Here is a 20,757-nt window from a genome sequence, read left to right on the forward strand (position 1 = left end):
CCTTTAATTTTTACACACCGGGATCACCAGAAAAAACAGACTTATATAAGCAGTCTGGAGCGTGGTAATGAATGTGAATAATTAGTAGCCCGGAGCGCCGAACATCGTGTCCCCATGATTCAGCCTGCTTTTTAGAAGTCTTTTTATGTGTAGTTTTTCTTTTTTTTTTTTTTTTTTTTTTTTTTACTTTTGTTGAGTGGTAGATTTCCTGCAAGTCAGCCATCATTGAATGTACAGGCAGTCCCCGGGTTACATACAAGATAGGGTCTGTAGGTTTGTTCTTAAGTTGAATTTGTATGTAAGTCTGAACTGTATATTTTATCATTGTAATCCCAGCCAGAACTTTTTCGTTTTTTTTGGATTTTAAAAATGTTGGGTTGTCATAAGAACCAGGATTAACACTAAAGCTTTATTGCAGACACCTGTGATAACTGTTACAGCTGATCATTGTAGCCTAAGGCTAAAGTACAGTAAATTACCAATATCCAGAGTGTTCTTAAGTAGGGGACCGCCTGTATGTCCTCATCCCCCCCAGCAGTACAAGTCTATATAAAGGAGGATTGGGCATGTCAGATTTCAACATGCACAATTCTGTTTTTCTTAGTTTAGCTGCTTTCTATAGTTTCTTTGAGCAACATATTCCCTTCTCCTCAAAGCCATAAAGTAAAAAAATGCCCCATTACTCAAATGTAGGATCTCTGGTTCTGCTGGTTCTCAATGGATGTTTATTGCGCTGCAGTAATGATATTTCCGACTTCCCATGTGAGCACTGTAGACAATTGCTTTTCTAGAGCAGTAAGGGTTTTATTTGGTGTTTATGGGTGCTTCCTCTTTGGCACAGTATTTGATCATCTTGAAACCAATGTTAAGAAGAATGAAGGGTGGTTACATCTGTGTGAGCTGGAGAAAAAACACTTCATGCTTTTTTCTTTGTATGAAAGACAATAAAGAAGAAAAGTGTCTGTCTTTAAATAGTTGTTTGTATCCCTTAGGTGTGGAGGGTGGTGCATGTTACTATATTTTACACTGTCTGTACCCTACACCTGGCAATGAGGCTCATAGCTGTGTTTATGAACCAATTTGCATGTCCACATATGAGTGGGAAAGAAAAAGTTTAATATTTATTAAAATATAAAAAGCTCAAAAATACTCAGTGATGGTGTAATTAGGTAACCTTGTCCAGAAAAAAAAACTGATACTATATACATGCAGTATCGCCCACAACAGAAAGTTATGATGTTATTTTTACCACATCATAAAAAAAATCCCCATGTAACATTAGATAATGTGGAGGAAAGTTACTTCTTTCTTTCCAATGTTCCCTTGCGCTAAGCATTCAAGTTACTTTCTGAATTTTCAGTTTTTTGAATCTCCAGACAAAATCAGAGATCTTCTAGAGCATAAATTTGTCAGGACGGGTGCTGAGAAATTTCTAAACCAGTATTGTCTAAGCGCTCCGGGCTGATATACCTTATATACTCGAGTATAAGCCTAGTTTTTTAGCACAAAAAAATGTGCTGAAACCCCAAACTCAGCTTATACTCGAGTAAAAAATATATAGGTTTTACAAGGTTTTTGTGGTAAAATTAGGGGCCTCGGCTTATACTTGGGTCGGCTTATACTTGAGTATATACGGTATGTATTTCACGGTGGCTTAGTGGTTAGCATTACAACCTTACAGCACTGGGGACCTGGGTTCAAGTTCCAGGGTCAACATTTGCAAAGAGTTTGTATGTTCTCTCTGTGTTTGCGTGGGTTTCCTCTGGGTCCTCCGGTTTCCTCTCACACTCCAAAACGTACTGGTAGGTTGATTAGGTTGTGAGCCCCATGGGGACAGGGACCGATTTGGCAACTCTATGTAGTGCTGTGTAATCTGTGTGCACTATATAAATAAAGGAATTGTTAATTATTACCGAACTTGAAAACTCTATTAATACCACATTGTTACCTTTTTTTCCCTAGGCAGACCTGTGCCATTCTTACCAAATAGTTAAGAAGAATGGTATCCCTGATGAGCAGATTGTGGTGATGATGTATGATGACATTGCCAACAATGAGGAGTAAGTGTAAACTTTTCATCAATCACAAGTATGAGTCGGTTCACATCTCTGTTAGGTCTTCAGTTGTTTTTAACCAAATCCAGGAGTGGGGGAACACACAGAGCAGGCGCAAGTCTTTCCGTTATACCTCACAGCTGTGTAGTTTCCTCATCTGGTTTTTGCTTCCAATAACTGAAGACCTAACAGAGATGTGAACTGGTGCTAAGAATAGGGGCACAATGTTTGAGACAAATGTCCGACTCCATGACGTCCATTACTCTTTCTATGGCGGTGGTTTCCCACCAGATCATCAAATGTGCTAATGTTTATTAAAGTGAAATCTACAAAATGAATTTACTTGAAGTATTATAAAATGTGTTGCTTTAGGGATATCGGAAAGAAGTGATAATCCATGGAGGGAGCACCAGCCTCTGCTTTCAGGGTTTAGAACCATAAGGATGGGCTACTAATCCACAGTGATTAATGTCCATATATTCAGGGAATTCTGGGTCACCTTTAATATGTTTGGACATATATGTGGACAGCTTCATGCTAAGGGTTGTGCTAGATTTGCACAGCAATACTAGGTTCAAGTCCCTTCTGTGTAAATAGTGGGAGTAGACCGTTTGAAACGGCTTCTTATTTGCTCTTATTGAGCTTATATTTGTTCTTATTGATGTCAAGTAGGAAAGAGAATGGGTATTTTGAAACTTTCCTTATTCCTTGAGTGTTTTGTGCCCTTTATTAGTTTGGCACACTTGGTGTGGAGCAATGCCTTGGACTTCAGAGACGGGCCAGCTCCTGTTCTGAGTAGGTAGATGAATATAAGGACAGTACATTTAGCTGATTTATTAGGTGTCTTAACAGAAAAATCAGATATTATTCTCTAGTGTTTGGAAAAGTGTAGACCAGCAAGTGCGGCACACAGTTTACTACCAAATAAAAATTTTCTCATTTAATGTTATTAAAATTTGTTGACATTTTACTTGGGTTTTACAGTCTCATCTTTGTTGATATGAATTTTATTTTCGACAAAGTAGGAATGGTTCTCCCTCTATTCTTTATCCAGGGACAGTCTCCAGTCAGCACTCACACCGGTGCTAAGTATTACAGGAAATTGTTCTAGTGTGTCTCAGGCAGGATTTGAACTCCACACCATTGGTATCAAGATATAGATATATCCATATCTTCAGTTTTATCTGCTTGTGAGAAATTACTTTTTTATTTTTACCCAAGTCATATTTTTAATAATTTATTAACATTAATGTTTTGCACTCCAGCCTTAAAATCTGCCCCCATCCACCCACCACTGGCACTGTATGGGTTTATACTCCTTCCTGCCCCACTCCCAGCTCTATGCCAAGTCATGTCAAAACTAATGCCAAAACTAATGTGCAGGGCTTAAAAGCCTAAAAACTCCTTGATATGGGGCTTATTACCTGTCTTCTCTGTCAAAAAACTGAAGAAGTCATAGTAAATGTCCACCTTTTTTATTTTATTATGAATAGTAAGGTAAGATTTGACTATTGAAAAGCTATCCTCTTGTCAAGCCATCAATAGTTGATGGGTGGGGGCTCGAGTTGTTTTAATTATTTTTAATCAGAACATCTTAATTGTGGTTTTTAAACAAACATTCTATGACACAAAAGACCAAAACAATGAAGCATTAGAACATCCCAGTCTTTCCACCCCCACCCTTTACCCTACAGCAGACAGTTGAAGGCTTAATTTGTGTTCGTACCAAAGGACCTCCTATCTATGCCATATATGCCTTCTATCATTACAATTCAAGAGCATTAGGAAGACCCCACAATGAAAAAGCCCAAGATAGCAGAGCACCTATCTTTATGTTCCAAACATCATCATTTGATAGCGAGAGCTGCTTCGCAAATCCGTCAATGCTTTGTTTGGTAATCCCGCTGTATCCAGCCACCTACCCCATAGCTTATCAAATTTTTTAGGACATTTCCTTTTTATATACACCCCCCCATTCCAACCTAATTATGTTATTGACTTTATTTATAAACTCCTGTATTGTAGGTGCTGAGGTCTGGATCAACTGAGCCGCTATGGCTTTGTGTACCAAGTATAGTAATTTCTGTGTACATAACAGGGTAACTCCTTCTATGATGTCACTTTCGATCAATCCCAACAAGCAAACCCTCGGGTCCGGTTCCAAATTCACTGACCGTACTCTACGAATTAAATGAAGAACCTGTTTCCAGAATTCCCCCAACTCCCTGCACTCCCACATCATATGGAGCAGTTTATCATTTGGAGTTGAACATCTGGGGCAGCAAGAATCAGATTGAATTCCTATTTTATGGAGCATGCTTGGCGTCTTATACACCCTATGCAGGATATAGATCTGCGCTAATCTTTGGGCCTCTAGCTGTTTTATGGCACATGTAAAGAGAGGACAAGGAGCAGGAAGCAGTAGTCCGCCCCCACCTATCTGGTGGATATACCATCCATAGTTATTCCTAGAAAACCTCTTCAGTGCTCTAACCTAAGCAAGTTCCAAATTGTTCTATATAAACAGAATAACATAAGCAAGCAGAATGTTTCTTGGTCCCCTAGAACTTATCTTGCTGGATCCCCAGCTCCTAAAGATGGCTGTCATACCAACCATTCATATTAGAATATGTGTGAGAAGCATAACATGAAATACCTGTAATCTATCAATTTCTTGTCATTTGCAGAAACCCAACCAAAGGTATCATTATCAACAGACCGAATGGGACTGATGTATATGCTGGGGTGCCAAAGGACTACACTGGGGAGGTAGGTTATAGAATATCAGCACGATTTCTTTAAGGGAAAATTCACCCTACTTTTAGCTTGATTGGCACATTAGCTGGAGTACATCTGGAGTAATATTGCACATACAAGCAAGGAGCCATTAGTAAGGAGCTCTGCACAAGGGAAACTAGAACCCCCCCCCCCCCCCCTTACCCAACATATACATGTAATAATAACCATCCTGGTCGATGGGAAGTAGTGAGAATGTGAAAGTTATAGAAAGTAGGTAAATGGACAAATAATATTCTTGCACATGTATAGGGTCACAGTCTTAATATTCATGCAATGTTTTATGTTGTCAGATATTGCCCTTCAGAGACATTCATAGACCGCATAAATGGGTTGTGTTCACGATAATTTCTTCTTAGGATGTTACCCCTGCAAACTTCCTGGCTGTCCTGAAAGGCGACTCACAGGCCGTCAAGGGAAAAGGATCTGGGAAAGTCATTCACAGGTCTGATGATAAATAATATGCTGGTTATAACATCACTCAAACATTGACATAGACAACATGACTACCTATATGCACTATAAATATGTATAAAAGGGTTGATGAGATAAGCGTATATATATATATATATATATATATATATATATATATATATATATATATATATATATACTTAGTAACTATTTATCTTAATGTAGGAAACAGTATGTTGCACTGGGGAGATTGGTGTAGAGATATTTGACATCTGCTTATTGTCAAGCTTGGGCATGTAACAATGTATCATTTTGGTGTATTTGCACAAAAAGATGGTCTTGGAACATGCCCCCCCTATTTATATTTAGTTACAGAGTATCAGATAATGTATTACAATATGTATCCACTCTTTATGTTTCCAGTGGACCCAATGACCATGTGTTTGTCTACTTCACTGACCATGGAGCTCCAGGACTTCTGGCTTTTCCCAATGATGATGTAAGCACTACCCTGTTCCTACTTTGGGTAAAATATTCTCCATCTAGGTTAAGGCTTTTTTTATATAAAGTGGTATGCCATGTGATGCCGTACAGATGTTGAAAACACAGAAATGAAACCTGCATAAGCTGTAATGAGAGTTGAGTTTTATTAACCCCTTCATGACATGTACTGGCAACGGCAAATGCAAAATATAGTTATTGACTTCTGCATGGAGACATGAAAATGATCCAGAAATCCTAGACTGGTCTCCTTCTTCTCCAGCTTACCCATGGCAGCACTAGAAGCCGTAGCCATGTTATTACTCTCCTCTACTAGAGAGATTGCAAAAAATAATTTGTTATAAAAATCGTCATTTGCAATATTAGTTTAATTATTTAATTGATATGATTGGTCATATAATGAATTATGTAACTCTTCTCTTTTGTTACAGTTGCATGTTAAAGATCTCAACGAAACAATTCAGTACATGTATGATAACAAGAAATATAAAAAGGTAACTCCCTCCCATGCACTGACATTCCTAATAAATTTACATATATAAATGTTACGGTCTCATTTTGGGGGACCTGCTCACTCATAGGGGTTGACCAGAATACAACAAATCACAGGCAGGTCTCCCTGCCCAACTGGGGGCTAGAAGCCCTGTGACGTATGTGTAGAAGCACTGAGTGCATAGGATCAAGAAGTGACTTTCCAGTAGATTGCTGTTGATCTGGTGGATGGTGACTGGATCTCTAATTTCCAGATTTTTGATTTCCATAAGTGGAATTTTGCTCTTTGCATTTTCAGCTGAGACTTTGTTACATTGTGTCATAGCTAATCTACCAGGACTTCAGGCTAATCATTCTTGCCTAAACTGATAGGTTTACGATGATCCTCGCTTGGTTGTGAACAATTGATTGTAAATCATCGATCTTCCATTACACCTGGATTATTGCAGAACATTTCATTAACAGTGGTTTAGCTTTATGTACATAATATTCGAGCAGCCATTAATAGAAAGCCTATCAGTGATGTAACCCTGATGTCTCATTTTACTTTTTCCTGCAGATGGTTCTGTATATTGAGGCCTGTGAATCCGGTTCTATGATGAACCATCTTCCCAATAACATTAATGGTAGGTTTAGAAGAAACTTTCTTCAGTCTAGAATCTAATTGGCGTCTCTGGTACAGCACCTTCATCAAGAGTTGTGGCAAAGTACATTCAATTTTCCTGTAATGGTATAGAGTCCACAAGAAGAAGAAAATGCAATCCTAATATACACCACCTCTAGTGCTGTATTCACACTAGAAAAATTTTTTTTTCAGAATTTAGATTTATTTTTCCTGTACTGTATCCTGCAATTTTCCCACTGGCCAATAACCTTAGTAAAGATTGATACTTAATTCTATAAAGGTTTTGCAGCAGTCACCTCTATGACATCACAGACAGAGTTTTCTTTTATTTTCCCTGTCACCATGACTGCACCACCAGATATACCAGGTGCCGTTGTGGCTCGAGGAAATATCATTACCGTTAAGTGACGACTGTTTTATAACAGGATAGAGTAACAGACTCCACAAGCGGTGGTGTTAACTTGTCCTTATTATCACCTCCTATCTGCATAGAGGATGTCTAGAAAACCCTCTGTAGACCCCTTGCAGTTGGCTTCAATCTATATTACTGCTGCCTATGAGGCTTCTGTAAAGTACACTCACCGGCCACTTTATTAGGTACACCATGCTAGTAACGGGTTGGACCCCCTTTTGCCTTCATAACTGCCTCAATTCTTCGTGGCATAGATTCAACAAGGTGCTGGAAGCATTCCTCAGAGATTTTGGTCCATATTGACATGATGGCATCACACATTTGCCGCAGATTTGTCGGCTGCACATCCATGATGCGAATCTCCCGTTCCACCACATCCCAAAGATGCTCTATTGGATTGAGATCTGGTGACTGTGGAGGCCATTTGAGTACAGTGAACTCATTGTCATGTTCAAGAAACCAGTCTGAGATGATTCCAGCTTTATGACATGGCGCATTATCCTGCTGAAAGTAGCCATCAGATGTTGGGTACATTGTGGTCATAAAGGGATGGACATGGTCAGCAACAATACTCAGGTAGGCTGTGGCGTTGCAACGATGCTCAATTGGTACCAAGGGGCCCAAAGAGTGCCAAGAAAATATTCCCCACACCATGACACCACCACCACCAGCCTGAACCGTTGATACAAGTCAGGATGGATCCATGCTTTCATGTTGTTGACGCCAAATTCTGACCCTACCATCCGAATGTCGCAGCAGAAATCGAGACCCATCAGACCAGGGAACGTTTTTCCAATCTTCTACTGTCCAATTTCGATGAGCTTGTGCAAATTGTAGCCTCAGTTTCCTGTTCTTAGCTGAAAGGAGTGGCACCCGGTGTGGTCTTCTGCTGCTGTAGCCCATCTGCCTCAAAGTTTGACGTACTGTGCGTTCAGAGATGCTCTTCTGCCTACCTTGGTTGTAACGGTGGCGATTTGAGTCACTGTTGCCTTTCTATCAGCTCGAACCAGTCTGGCCATTCTCCTCTGACCTCTGGCATCAACAGTGCATTTCCGCACACAGAACTGCCGCTCACTGGATGTTTTTTCTTTTTCGGACCATTCTCTGTAAACCCTAGAGATGGTTGTGCGTGAAAATCCCAGTAGATCAGCAGTTTCTGAAATACTCAGACCAGCCCTTCTGGCACCAACAACCATGCCACGTTCAAAGGCACTCAAATCACCTTTCTTCCCCATACTGATGCTCGGTTTGAACTGCAGGAGATTGTCTTGACCATGTCTACATGCCTAAATGCACTGAGTTGCCGCCATGTGATTGGCTGATTAGAAATTAAGTGTTAACGAGCAGTTGGACCGGTGTACCTAATAAAGTGGCCGGTGAGTGTATATCATTAAATGCTTTTACTAGAGCTCTGGCAGGATGGCAGCCCCCCGTATTAGTTCCTTAATAGTCTTGCAGATGTCAGACGTTTTGAAATATGTATGAATAATTCTCTCGTCGTTCCCCTAGTCACACATGGTGGCTCAGAACTAATGTCTAAGACTTGTGACTTATCCTCGTCATCCCTCACTTTGTACACCGCAGATTACAGAAGTGAAACTGCCAAAGGTTTCAGCATAAAGTTTCAATAAAGCGTCATAACTCGTGATAACCTGCGCTTTATGGTCATGTGATTAGCTGAATTACATTCCATCAGCAATTTACTACTCTATTAGTGTCTTTCTGATGCTACAGAGTTTGTTTAACGTAGAAACAGGCTAAGATTCCAAATAATAAATTATACTTTTTTTTTTTTTACTGTTCCACAAATGCTCCTGTTACAATATTTTGTGGTTTCCCAGATATTGGTTATACAATTGTTGGTGTATTAGGCACCAGGTGCTGGCAGCTAACATAAGGAACCTTTCTGCAACAATCTTTAGATGCCATCTAAGAAGCTGGGGTTGAAGGCAACAGTCCCTGACATTTCAACAAAATATTTAATTGTTTATTGGGTGATTCTGGTATGATAGACATTGTAAGACCAGAACCCTATAATAATGAACATGTAAGAAACAAATACTTTGTATCTGCAGTCTACGCAACTACCGCCGCCAATCCTCACGAATCGTCATACGCTTGCTACTATGACGCAGAGAGAGATACTTACTTGGGGGACCTGTACAGTGTCAGCTGGATGGAGGACTCGGATGTGGTAAGTCTGACTGATTCTATGGGAAGTACATCTGACCATACAAATATCACTTTCATTCATTGTTGCTCCTATGTTTTCTTGTCCCCACATACTACATTGAAATGGTCAAAAGCGTTGAAAAATAAAGTAACTGTGCAAATTGTGTTTATTAACAAGCTACCATTGTGTGTATACAGCTCCTTTGCTGGCCTGTGTGTCTCCTTGATTCAGACTACAAAGAATACTTGTGTTGTCTGTTCTTGCAGTTTGTGTTGCTCAGCACAAAAGGAAAGGGGAGCGTGGAGTAACACATGGCTGAATCCACTTTGCACCCTGGTGAAAGATCTGGCTAGTTTTTTTTTTACTGTACCCTTATTTGGGGAGCCCACCCATTTAAATGTTGGTTGGTTGCATAAATATGGATAACGTAATGGAAATTTTTTTTTTTAATCCCCTCAGAAATATATACAGCATAAAATTTGGTCTAGAAAAACAGGTGATGCATACCAGTGATCTTTGCAACTCTTCCCAGTCTTGCATCTAAAATATTAGAAAGCTCCAGTCATTTTCTTTATTTTTATTTTCCAGGAGGATTTAACAAAAGAGACTTTACACCAACAATTTGCGCTGGTCAAGCAACACACAAACACCAGTCATGTGATGCAGTACGGGAATCGGGTGAGTTTAGCCAATTTAGTCCTCTATAGATACCACTTCAGGTTTTGGCTTACAAATACTGCTGCTTCAGTGACCTGACCTGACCTACCAAAAATCTGCTACTTATTAGAAAACAGCCTAAATAGTCACTAATAAACTGGCACACAAGTCAGGACCCTGTTGTCGATGCTCTTCATAATTATGCAGGTAATTGCTTACAATTTCATAAAGGCTGGGGGACCCCAGCTGTAATGATGACCTTTCACTCCATTTTCCAATGATGGTAAAAGATCATGATTAAGAAACTTCTCTGCAGAGCTTACAATCTACAGCGAGCGAGCCTGTAGCCTGAACATCTCCTCTTTGGTTTTCACAGACCATCTCTCATATGAAGGTAAAGCAGTTTCAAGGAACTGGTAAAACCGTGGCCCCTCGTCTCAGCTTGCAGCCAGTTAAAAAGATGGACTTGACCCCAAGCCCAGATGTTCCTATGGCTATCCTGAAAAGAAAGTTTATGGCCACTAATGAAATGACAGAGGCCCGAGATATTCTGACGAGAATCAAGTCACTTCAGGAGGTAAGAAATAGTAATAACTACATGTCTGGTTCACAATTTGGTGGCATGGACTGTTGTGTTCCTAAAAGAAGTCAATGGGGCAGATTTACTTACCCGGTCCATTCGCGATCCAGCGGCGCGTTCTCTGCTCTGGATTCGGGTCCGGCCGGGATTTATGAAGGCAGTTCTTCCGCCGTCCACCAGGTGGCGCTGCTTCCCTGAAAGTCATCTCATCGCGCCGGAATGCACCACCTCGGACCAGGTGAAGGTAAGCGCTCCCCAAGCGACACTTTTTCGGTTTCCGCCGATTTCCGTCGTGCGCATGCCGGCGCCGATGCGCCACAATCCGATCGCGTGCGCCACAATCCCGGGGCAATTCAGGTACAATCGGCACAAATCGGAAATATTCGGGTAACACGTCGGGAAAACGCGAATCGGGCCCTTAGTAAATGACCCCCAATATGTTTTTTTTCTGAATATTTTTTTTAGTTTTTAGTTATGTCAAAGGCGAATAGCTATATCAAGGTTTCACTTTCTTTGTAAAGCTTTAGCATTAATCACAGAGAAACGAAAAAAACGTATATAGGCCAATGTAATACTACATTTTTAGTTGTCTTGTGTTACGTATTGGCATTGGTGAGGAATCTTCAGCAACAACTGTAGGAGTTGTTACAATGTTATAGAACAGTGATGGCGATCCTTTTAGACACCGAGTGCCCAAACTACAAGCAAAACCCACTTATTTATCGCAAAGTGCCAACATTGAAATTTAAGCAGTAACTTCTTGCTCCCTTCTCTGTCATAGCTTTTAATCGGATCAGTATCCTGAGAACACCAATACAGTAGAAAGGAGTGATAAATTCAGGTTCCCCAAAATAGGAAGAATTCTCGCACCTGAAGTCGGTGTTACAATGGTAATCCAGATCTGCCCACACCTTCCCATTTCTCTTCTAGTCTCAGGCAGAACTGTCTATTTAAGATAGCACTGAGACCTAGGCTGCCTGGGAATCCATGAAGATACCTCGCATCCTCTTTGGTGTTGGCCTTGGTGCCCCCTGTAAGGGCTCAGAGTGCCACCTCTGGCACTCGTGCCATAGGTTCGCCACCACTGTTATAGAACCTAATACCGAGCTGGTGTGGAGTTGAATGCTAAAGAACATTTTGTCACATTAACAGGCGTTTCTGAGAATCTCTGAGACCCACTGCAGCCTAACACTGATGGAAGGCGGTGGTATTAGTGGATGCCAGTACTTTCAGCCCAGCTATTTTAATTTTATTTTTAGGAACCCGGCCCTAGCCCCCATTGGGTTCCCCTGGAAGCTCCTAAGTCTTTCATAGCATTCTACTGGGATGTTCCTACTGATTCTGGCAGGAAATTCTCTTTTCTAGGCTTCATAGTTGCACTATTCAAGAATTCCCTTATTTTCATGTCCCATAAACTGTTAGATTAACTTGAATTTACTGTTTAAATTTCAGCTTTGTGCTGAACCTGATTTATATGACGGATTAAGGCAACTGTTGACTTTGGTCAATTAATCAAAACCTATCACAAGAAATAGACTTGTCTCAAACAATGATGGACATGTGTCACATATAAATGGGCACAATAATGTACGACCATCCACTCGTTAATATATACAATACCGAACAAAGAAAAATGAGCATCGATGGTATCAATAAAATCACAATTTTATTAGATATAATTAAAAAAGGGGGGGGTAACATGTAACAGAACAGAGTGATTACGCAGCAAGCATAAGGTGCTGAGCAGAAAAAACGTTCAGTGAACTTTACAATCATTAAGAGCATAATGTGCAAAGTGCTAAAGTGCATGAAACTGAACATAAAGTGAAAAAAGTATTGATAAATCTCGAGTAATTGATAGTACACAAACCGCCATAGGTCATAATGGTAAGTACCTTGAATCCAGGGGCAGTAGGGTACAGACAAAGGAATTGCTGCTCAGCACCTCCCCGACACGTGTTTCGTCCGCTCAGGACTTTGTCAAGGGGTGGTGCTAGGAAGGTGTGAGCAGATTATAAAGGAGGCCTGACCAATAGGGATACACGCCACACCTGTGCTGAATGAAGAGGCGTGCAAGGTGGTAAAATGTGTGGCGCATGTCCAGAGGCATGTGCGTCACGACGGGGGCGGGGGGCGGGACAAACGCATCATCCGGAGCAATCATGTGATCCGGACGATGCGATGACCGGCCGCACGCGCACAGCGGCCGCGGGGCATGCGCACAACCACCAATGAAGGTGAACGCGATTTTGGAGGTGGGCAAAAAAGAAGGAAAATACACTGGCGATGATGTTAAATACCAGAATGGGATAGAGTGAACGCTGGCACATATATATGAAGGGGACAACTACAATGATGGTCATTGAGCAAAGAATAAAGTGCAAAGTGCTGTGCAAGCAAATATATGTAAACATTGTACAGAAAACAATTCAAACCTAAAGTGCAAGAAGCATGACAATAAAAACATTAAAATGTGAATCTAAGTGAGTCAATGTTGCACACAAACCGGCAGAGAGTACTGTTGCCGTAATGAATTCATATAAATATGTGTAAACTAACAAAAGGCATAAAATATTAAATAGATCAAAAAATAATACATCAAAGAGTAACAGATGTCAGCAAGAGTCTGCATCTGTATGCTGGGTGATACACGTGTGGTGATAAACCACGTCAAGGATAAAGTGCTGAGTGTCAAACCGTGTATGTGGCAGGAATACTGCCCAAAATGCCGTTTATATAAATACAAAAAATGTAAACCAGAAGGAAGCGCTGGCCAATCAGGAAGTTGTCCCACAGTCGAGTAACTGAGAGCGCGTGTCAATTATGCCAGAGGACCTATAGGGTGCGTGAAAAATGGGTCAGATCATCCCGAGACAATGCTATACTATGAAAAGACAAGAGGTAGAAGAACATATTAGTAAATTCATATAGAAATAACAAAATAAAAATAGATTAAAAACAAGGACTGCACCACAGGTAGAGGACGCAGAGACCAGCAGAGAGACCCAGTGGGTGGAATAACCAATCAGAGAAAAGCAGAGAACCCGAAATTTTCATTTAGTCCCTGGGGTGACACAGTTTGTAATGTCCAGATCCATTTCGATTCGAGCTGGAGCAATTTCCGTTTTAGGGCGCCCCCACGGAGATCCAATTTTACGTGATCAATCCCGATGACTTTGAATCCAGCCGGGTCTGAATTGTGGACTTGCCTGAAGTGGCGGGGGAATAGGTTTGAGCTTGAGAATGTCCTCCTCCAATGGAACAGATGCTGCAGACAAAATTCCTGTGACGTGTTCGCGGATTCTAACTTTAAGTTCCTGAGTTGTCATTCCTACATAGATTTTCTTGCATTATACATTGGTCAATTAATGTATAATGTTTAGCATGTTTTCTTGTGTAGACGTCCTACTAGATGAATCCGGATTCTGGTACAGTCACAGCATTGTCGTGCTTCCTCTTATTTAGAAATCAATTTAAGGATAACAGGAAGAATGATGCTGAAAAATGCTGAGCTGAACAGAATCCTTATTTATGACTAACTGTTACAAAATATTCACATGACAATTCTGCAGCGGGTGATGGTGACCACCACCTCCGTAGAGCTCTGGCCACACACTGACATTTCCTTTGTGGATGGAGTCCAACATCAGTAAATACCAACCACCCATTTTTGTTCTGATCTAGAGTTTCTAGCCATTAGGGTAGCACCCTAAAACAGAACTGCCACAAGTTGCCATGTTTCCTGATTTTATTATTACAGTTTAAAAGTTAGACCAGACAGGTAGATGCTGCACCAATGTGATAAATGTGGGGCAATTTCTTTTCTAAATATATATTTTGCTACATGTACTCAACACTTTCCTTATGTTGCCTTGTGGTTTGATTAGGGACAGTTTACACCTCCGTTTTTTTATTAATGACCTGCATTATGCATGGTGTGATAAGCAGCCGCGCCGCAACAGATGGGGCAGGTTCTGTTCCTATGAATATAGGAACCCTATGAATATAGCCTAACTGGTGTAAAAAAGACCCGGTTCACATCTGTGTGTGAACATTAGATTCTCATTTTAAGGAAACTTAAAACGGAAGGTCGTCCATTTACCTTCTGTTCATTATTGACTTAATTTAAATTTCTGTTACACATCTGTTATTTGCGCAGCAGCCTGCTATTATTTTCTCTGCTATTAATATTTGTATGTGTCACGGAACCTGAGCTTGGCATAACTTTAGCATGATCTCATTTATGCATTTAGAGAATTTTAAAACTCCAGTTTGTTTTTTGCCACAATTTGTACATTTATTTTCAGCTCTCTATTCTAGTTCAGAGTAGAAGCCTGAAGCTCTAGGACCTGCACTAAGTTATTAAATGCCCTGAGGGGTAATTTTTAAGGACTTCCCTTATACGCAGTGTGCAAGAACCAGAGCTAACCAGTCAGTGTGACTGTCACCCTAAATGCTGTATAGATATGCATTCCCTGCTGGTGCTGCCTTCTGATGTTGCTTGACTTCTTTTTTTGACAGTCAAAAGCTCTGATAAAAGAATCGGTGAAAAAGATTGTTTACCTGGTGACGGAATCTGAAGAGATGGCGAATGAAGTCCTCAGTGACCAAGTGATCATCAATGACATGTCCTGTTACCGCTCTGCAGCAGAGCACTTCAAGATGCGGTGCTTCAACTGGCACATCCCACTGGTGAGACCCCCGGGGGCAGCATGGCACAGCACGCCATACCTTTCTGGGTATCTGTTTAATTGATATATTTTGATGCCGTGTGGTGTAGCCTTTGGGTAGAGTGCCAGCCACTGAGCTCAGCTGTTTTTGTATAAAGTCTTATATTTGATATTGTAGCTATGTAGAAGTTACATCCTCTGTTATTTTGTAATTGCAGTATGAATATGCCATGAGAGAGCTGTACACTCTGGTGAATTTATGTGAATCCGGTTACCCCCTGTATAGGTAAATACCCATCATTTTCATTCTCTGTTCACATCATATTTGGCAATTCTTTATTGCTGAGTAATGTTTACATTGATGCTGCCAAACAGTTTGTTTAACCATACTCTTGAGATTAGACCCCTTGCACACAAACGTTTATGTCGGCAGCTAACATAGGAGTGCATTGTGATAGAGTGTGTTATATCTTTAGCCCAGCAGCACGCCTCCCTATTGAGAGCTGACGCTCAATTCTCCTCCACCCTAACTTATGCTACACCCGGTTCCCGACCCGGGTGTAGCACCCATTTTTGTGAAAGGAGCATTTGAAGTGTAAATCCAGGAGAATCTATTACATCTATTACATTAACAAGTACCGAGGTTTCCATTTTGAAGCTGCAGAATTTGAGCACAGCTGTGAAACTAGTGCTGTAACTCAATATATAAGTAATGAATATACACATTGGGGCACATTTACTTACCCCGACCCCGGAGTTCACCAAAGTGCATTGTCCGATTCCGATGCACAGTGCCGCAATTCACTAAGATCATGCGCCCGATGTCCTGCATGTGTCGCTTCCCCACTCAGGGGTGCATGTAAAAGCTTGGACCTGCGACACAAATCCCTCGCTCAGCCTGAATTGGACGGATCGTCCGACGGCACAACCCCTAAATTGGGTCACATGGAAGCCAGCGCAGCCGCACTAAAAACGGATCGCATATGCCAAAATCCGAGTGTAGACACTTGTTGAATACCTGTGCAAGCCGTCTGACGAAAGTGGGCAGCGCACCCCTTAGTGACTCCATCATTAGCATAGTAAGTGCAGCTCTGGAGTATAATACAGGATGTAACATAGGATAAGTACACGATAAGTAATGTAATGTATGTACACTGACTCCACCTGCAGAATAGGGAATGCACCTTTCACGATAAGTGTAGGATTGTATGAACACAGCAGGAGAGATATACTAAGCAAAATCTGCCAAAAGAAACTTGTCTAACCTCTCGTAAGTTACAATGTTGTGTGCAATATGTTGGTGTTAAAGTGTAAACCAGGCCCGGCACCAGCACTGGGCATACCTGGGGAAGTGCCAGGGCCCAGAGCTGCTGGGGGGGCCCACATAAGGCTGTACATACAAAAAATCCATGGGGTGACTGGATAACTTTTAGACAGTTTTAGTATACATCCTTCAGTGTTTATGAAGGTAAATATACATAAATATAGGGGGCTGCTCTGTTCATTCTTGTCTTATCATTTTGCAGAATCCAGGAGGCTATGGATAACGTGTGCGCCAATCTGCACTGATGTAGCAAGTGATGCAGGAAGCTAATGGAAAGTAACTGGAGATAGAGATGGTCAGCACCCTCTGCATTCCCTGCAGCTGCTACTCCACATCATTGGCTCTGCCGTGCAAGACCTGTGACTCCCGCTGGAGGTTGTCACCATATTACCCAGGACTATCAAATTAGTTAAGTTGTAATCCAAAGCATGGAGAAAGATTTTCCTGCAACTTCTCTTGATCCTCAGTGACTGAGATCATAGAAAATTGAAATACTACAGAGGTGAATGTGATGTCCTGACATGCTGCGATAGGGCTCATCCCACTATGAAAGCCTTTGATCCAAAAAAAGATCCGTTGTTTAAAAGAAAAAAAAAACAGACTTTGTTTATGTTAATCCAATTCTACAAGTTGTTATAATCAGAACTGTCAAATACATGTAAGATTTTAGATTTTCTGTATGTAGCTTTTTAATTTTTAAAGAATTGATCAGTATTGATTATCACCTTAAAGGACATCTACTACCAGGATGAAGGGTTGTAAACCAAGAACACTTACATGCTGGTGTGTGCCCCCTCTAGCAGGATCTGCTCTTCAATTAGCTTCTTATGCCCTGTTTTTTTTTTTTTTACGGCGCTTGAAATTATGCAAATGAACCGGAGGGGCTTTGCGTTCTGTACGTGTTAAAGGAGACTGGAGCACCTCAGGTCATTTGCATAATTTTTTTAAAACTTTTTTTTTAATTTAAAAAAATAAGGGCTTGGGAAGCTTAAAGAAGAGCAGATCCTGCCAGAGGGAGCACACACCAGTATGTTGATGTGCGTGATTTACAATTGTTGAACCTGGTGGTGGATGTCCTTTAAACTTTGCTTGATGATCTCAATTCTCATATAGAGTAAAGCCACTTTGCTGTACTGATATGTATTGAATGTTGCTGTTCCTTATGCTCCAGACACTTCAAAAGCTGCAGTGAAAATTCTGTAGGACATCTTGGTGGGTGTTTAGATTTTTCTACATAGCTGGTACTGTGCCAGCACCTTCACCACATTTCGTTACATGCACGATTCTTTGCTTCTGCTGTGGTAGCTGGTCCATATGGAAATGCAGTACAGCTCTTGATGTGACTGATGTTACCAAGGAGCAGAGTATTTCTTTCTGGGCAGATTTGGACTTTGCAGTGAGCGTTGGCTTTTTATTGTAGCACACTAATGGAGACTGATCAAATCTGGTATAAAAAGGTCACCCATTGTGACCAGTCAGATTTCACCATTTATCCCTGAGATTACTGTTCTGTGTCTGATTCTGAACATGTATTTACTGTCTATGATTAAATATTTTAGGACACCAAATACAATGATTGTGTTCTCCTTATTATAGGATCTGTATTATGGCTTTATTGTGGATGTCCTAGACCTAGCCCAATCTAGTAGCAGCATCATAGCTGTTGCAGTATGTGCCGCTATAGTACAGACCAATCCATGTGTCAGATATTCTGCCGCATTCAGACGGTAACGACACATTGCCAACATTGCAGTGCATAGTGAGCGATGTGGCTATATCTGGGTGCACACAAAATGGAGAGGCCACATGTACAGAGGACAACATTTGTGCTGAGCCTCTGGAATATAATGCAAAATGTGCAGATTCTCAGTTATTCAGGCTTCTATCTCATGTGACTCCGAGGGATCATGTGAATATTTTACTTGCTGCACAGGATTTCCAGGATAACAGGAAACTAGTCCAAGGTTTTCACTCATTAATCGCTATTAATGAAAATTCTAGTTTGAACCAGTTAATCATTATATTAGGAAACTGCAAAATAAGTGTTTCAATAATAACCCTTTGAGTGGATGGATTTCTCCTTTATTACTTTTGCCCTTATACAAATCACAGACCACACATGGAATATATAGGAGAGCAACCAAGATTATTAGGGGATTGGGGGAACTAGAATACACTGACAGATTAAAAAATTTGGGATTATTCAGTTTAGAAAAAAGACGACTGAGGGGAGACCTCATTACAATGTACAAATACCTGAACGGACAGTACAAGGATCTCTCCAAAGATCTTTTTATACATAGGCCTGTGACCAGGACAAGGGGGCATCCTCTACGCCTAGAGGAGAGGCGACTCTACCATCACCATAGACAAAGGTTCTTTACTGTAAGAGCAGTGAGACTGTGGAACTCTCTACCGCAGGAGGTTGTTATGGCGGACTCTATGTACATGTTCAAGAGAGGCCTGGATGCCTTTCTGGAGAGCAAAGAAATCATGGGTAATGGGGATAAAACATTTACTTAGTTCTTAACCCCTTCCCGATGCATGGAGAGGGCTCGCGGGCCGAGCCCTCTCCATAGCCGGTAAGTCTTTGCTGCATATTGCAGCAAAGGCTTACCGGTAACACCCGCAATCGGTGCTAGCACCGATCGCGGGTGTTCTCACCTCGATCGCCGCCGGCAATGCTGCCGGCGGCTTCAAAGAGATGGCGCCGCCATCTTGTTGTGGATCGCTGCTCCCCGATGACGTCACGGGGAGCGGCGATCCGTCGCCATGGTAACCTCGGGTGTTCCGAATACCCGAGGCTACTTCGTTTTAACCCATGCATTACAATGTGCTAATTGCACATTGTAATGCATGGGGAGTAAAATGCACATATACTGCCATATATGATAGGATCGATCAGACTACCTAGGGTTAGAGTACCCTAGGGAGTCTGAAAAATAGTAAAAGTAAAAATAAAAAAAAGTTAAAAAAAAATTGTAATAAAAAAACCTAAAAATTCAAATCACCCCCCCTTTCCCTAGAACTGATATAAAAATAAATAAACAGTAAAAATCATAAACACATTAGGTATCGCCGCGTCCGAAAATGTTTTTTCACGACGTTTAACCCCGTAACGGAAAATAGCGTCCAAAGTCGAAAATGGCATTTTTTTGCCATTTTGAAAAATATAAAAAAATTAATAAAAAGTGATCAAAAGGTCGCACAGTCCCAAAAATTATAGTAATGAAAACACCATCAAAATTCGCAAAAAATGACGCTATCCACAGCTCCGTACACCAAAGTATGAAAAAGTTATTGGCCCCAGAAGATGGCAAAATAAAAAAAAAATATTTTGTACAGGAGGTTTTAATTTTTTTAAATGTATGAAAACATTATAAAACCTATACAAATTTGGTATCCACGTGATCGTACCGACCCAAAGTATAAAGTAGACATATCATTTGGGACGCAGAGTGAAAGCTGTAAAATCCAAGCCCACAAGAAAACATCACAAATGTGGTTTTTCACCATTTTCACTGCATTTGGAATTTTTTTCCCGCTTCCCAGTACACGCCATGGAATATTAAATACCGTCACTATGAAGTGCAATTTGTTACGCAGAAAATAAGCCATAACACAGCTCTTTATGTGGAAAAATAAAAAAGTTATAGATTTTTGAAGTTGGTGAGTGAAAAATGGAAGTGAAAAAACTAAAAAAGGCCAAGTAGTTAAGGGGTTAAAGGTAAGACTTGATGGACTTTTTTTCCCGGCCTTATATACTATGATACTATGCAGGAGCCACCAGAGTCATGGAGCTCAATTACACCTTTATCTATTCTATAAACTTGCAATCCCTTATAAAGAAGCAAAGGTTGGATGGTTTTCGTGGGTCTTTCAGCATTTATGGACAATAATGGCTTATAACATGGGCTGCCCGGGACCCACAGCTTCTAGGGGGCCCATGACCATCTGAACAAGTTTGATACTGCCCTATTGAGATAATAAAGAGAACGACCTCTAGCCCTGAAATCATCAACACAAAAGATTTTGAAGGTCCTCCAATCATCATCAAAC

At 40.9% G+C, this 20,757-nt stretch overlaps 1 protein-coding gene across 1 annotated transcript in view; it reads left to right on the forward strand.

Annotated features, from left to right (window-relative positions):
* Positions 1–17,343, forward strand: part of LGMN (legumain) — a 30,070-nt gene extending 12,727 nt beyond the window's left edge. The window contains exons 3-14 of the mRNA XM_072116536.1: positions 1,963–2,060; positions 4,742–4,823; positions 5,210–5,295; positions 5,688–5,763; positions 6,197–6,259; positions 6,817–6,883; positions 9,370–9,488; positions 10,056–10,145; positions 10,501–10,701; positions 15,226–15,396; positions 15,593–15,660; positions 16,901–17,343. Of these exons, the coding sequence (XP_071972637.1) occupies positions 1,963–2,060; positions 4,742–4,823; positions 5,210–5,295; positions 5,688–5,763; positions 6,197–6,259; positions 6,817–6,883; positions 9,370–9,488; positions 10,056–10,145; positions 10,501–10,701; positions 15,226–15,396; positions 15,593–15,660; positions 16,901–16,943 (1,164 nt within the window). The 3' untranslated portion in view covers positions 16,944–17,343. The remainder of the gene's footprint in view (positions 1–1,962; positions 2,061–4,741; positions 4,824–5,209; positions 5,296–5,687; positions 5,764–6,196; positions 6,260–6,816; positions 6,884–9,369; positions 9,489–10,055; positions 10,146–10,500; positions 10,702–15,225; positions 15,397–15,592; positions 15,661–16,900) is intronic.
* The last annotated feature ends 3,414 nt before the right edge of the window (positions 17,344–20,757 follow it).

Source organism: Engystomops pustulosus, chromosome 7, assembly GCF_040894005.1.
Source record: "Engystomops pustulosus chromosome 7, aEngPut4.maternal, whole genome shotgun sequence".
NCBI lineage: Eukaryota > Metazoa > Chordata > Amphibia > Anura > Leptodactylidae > Engystomops > Engystomops pustulosus.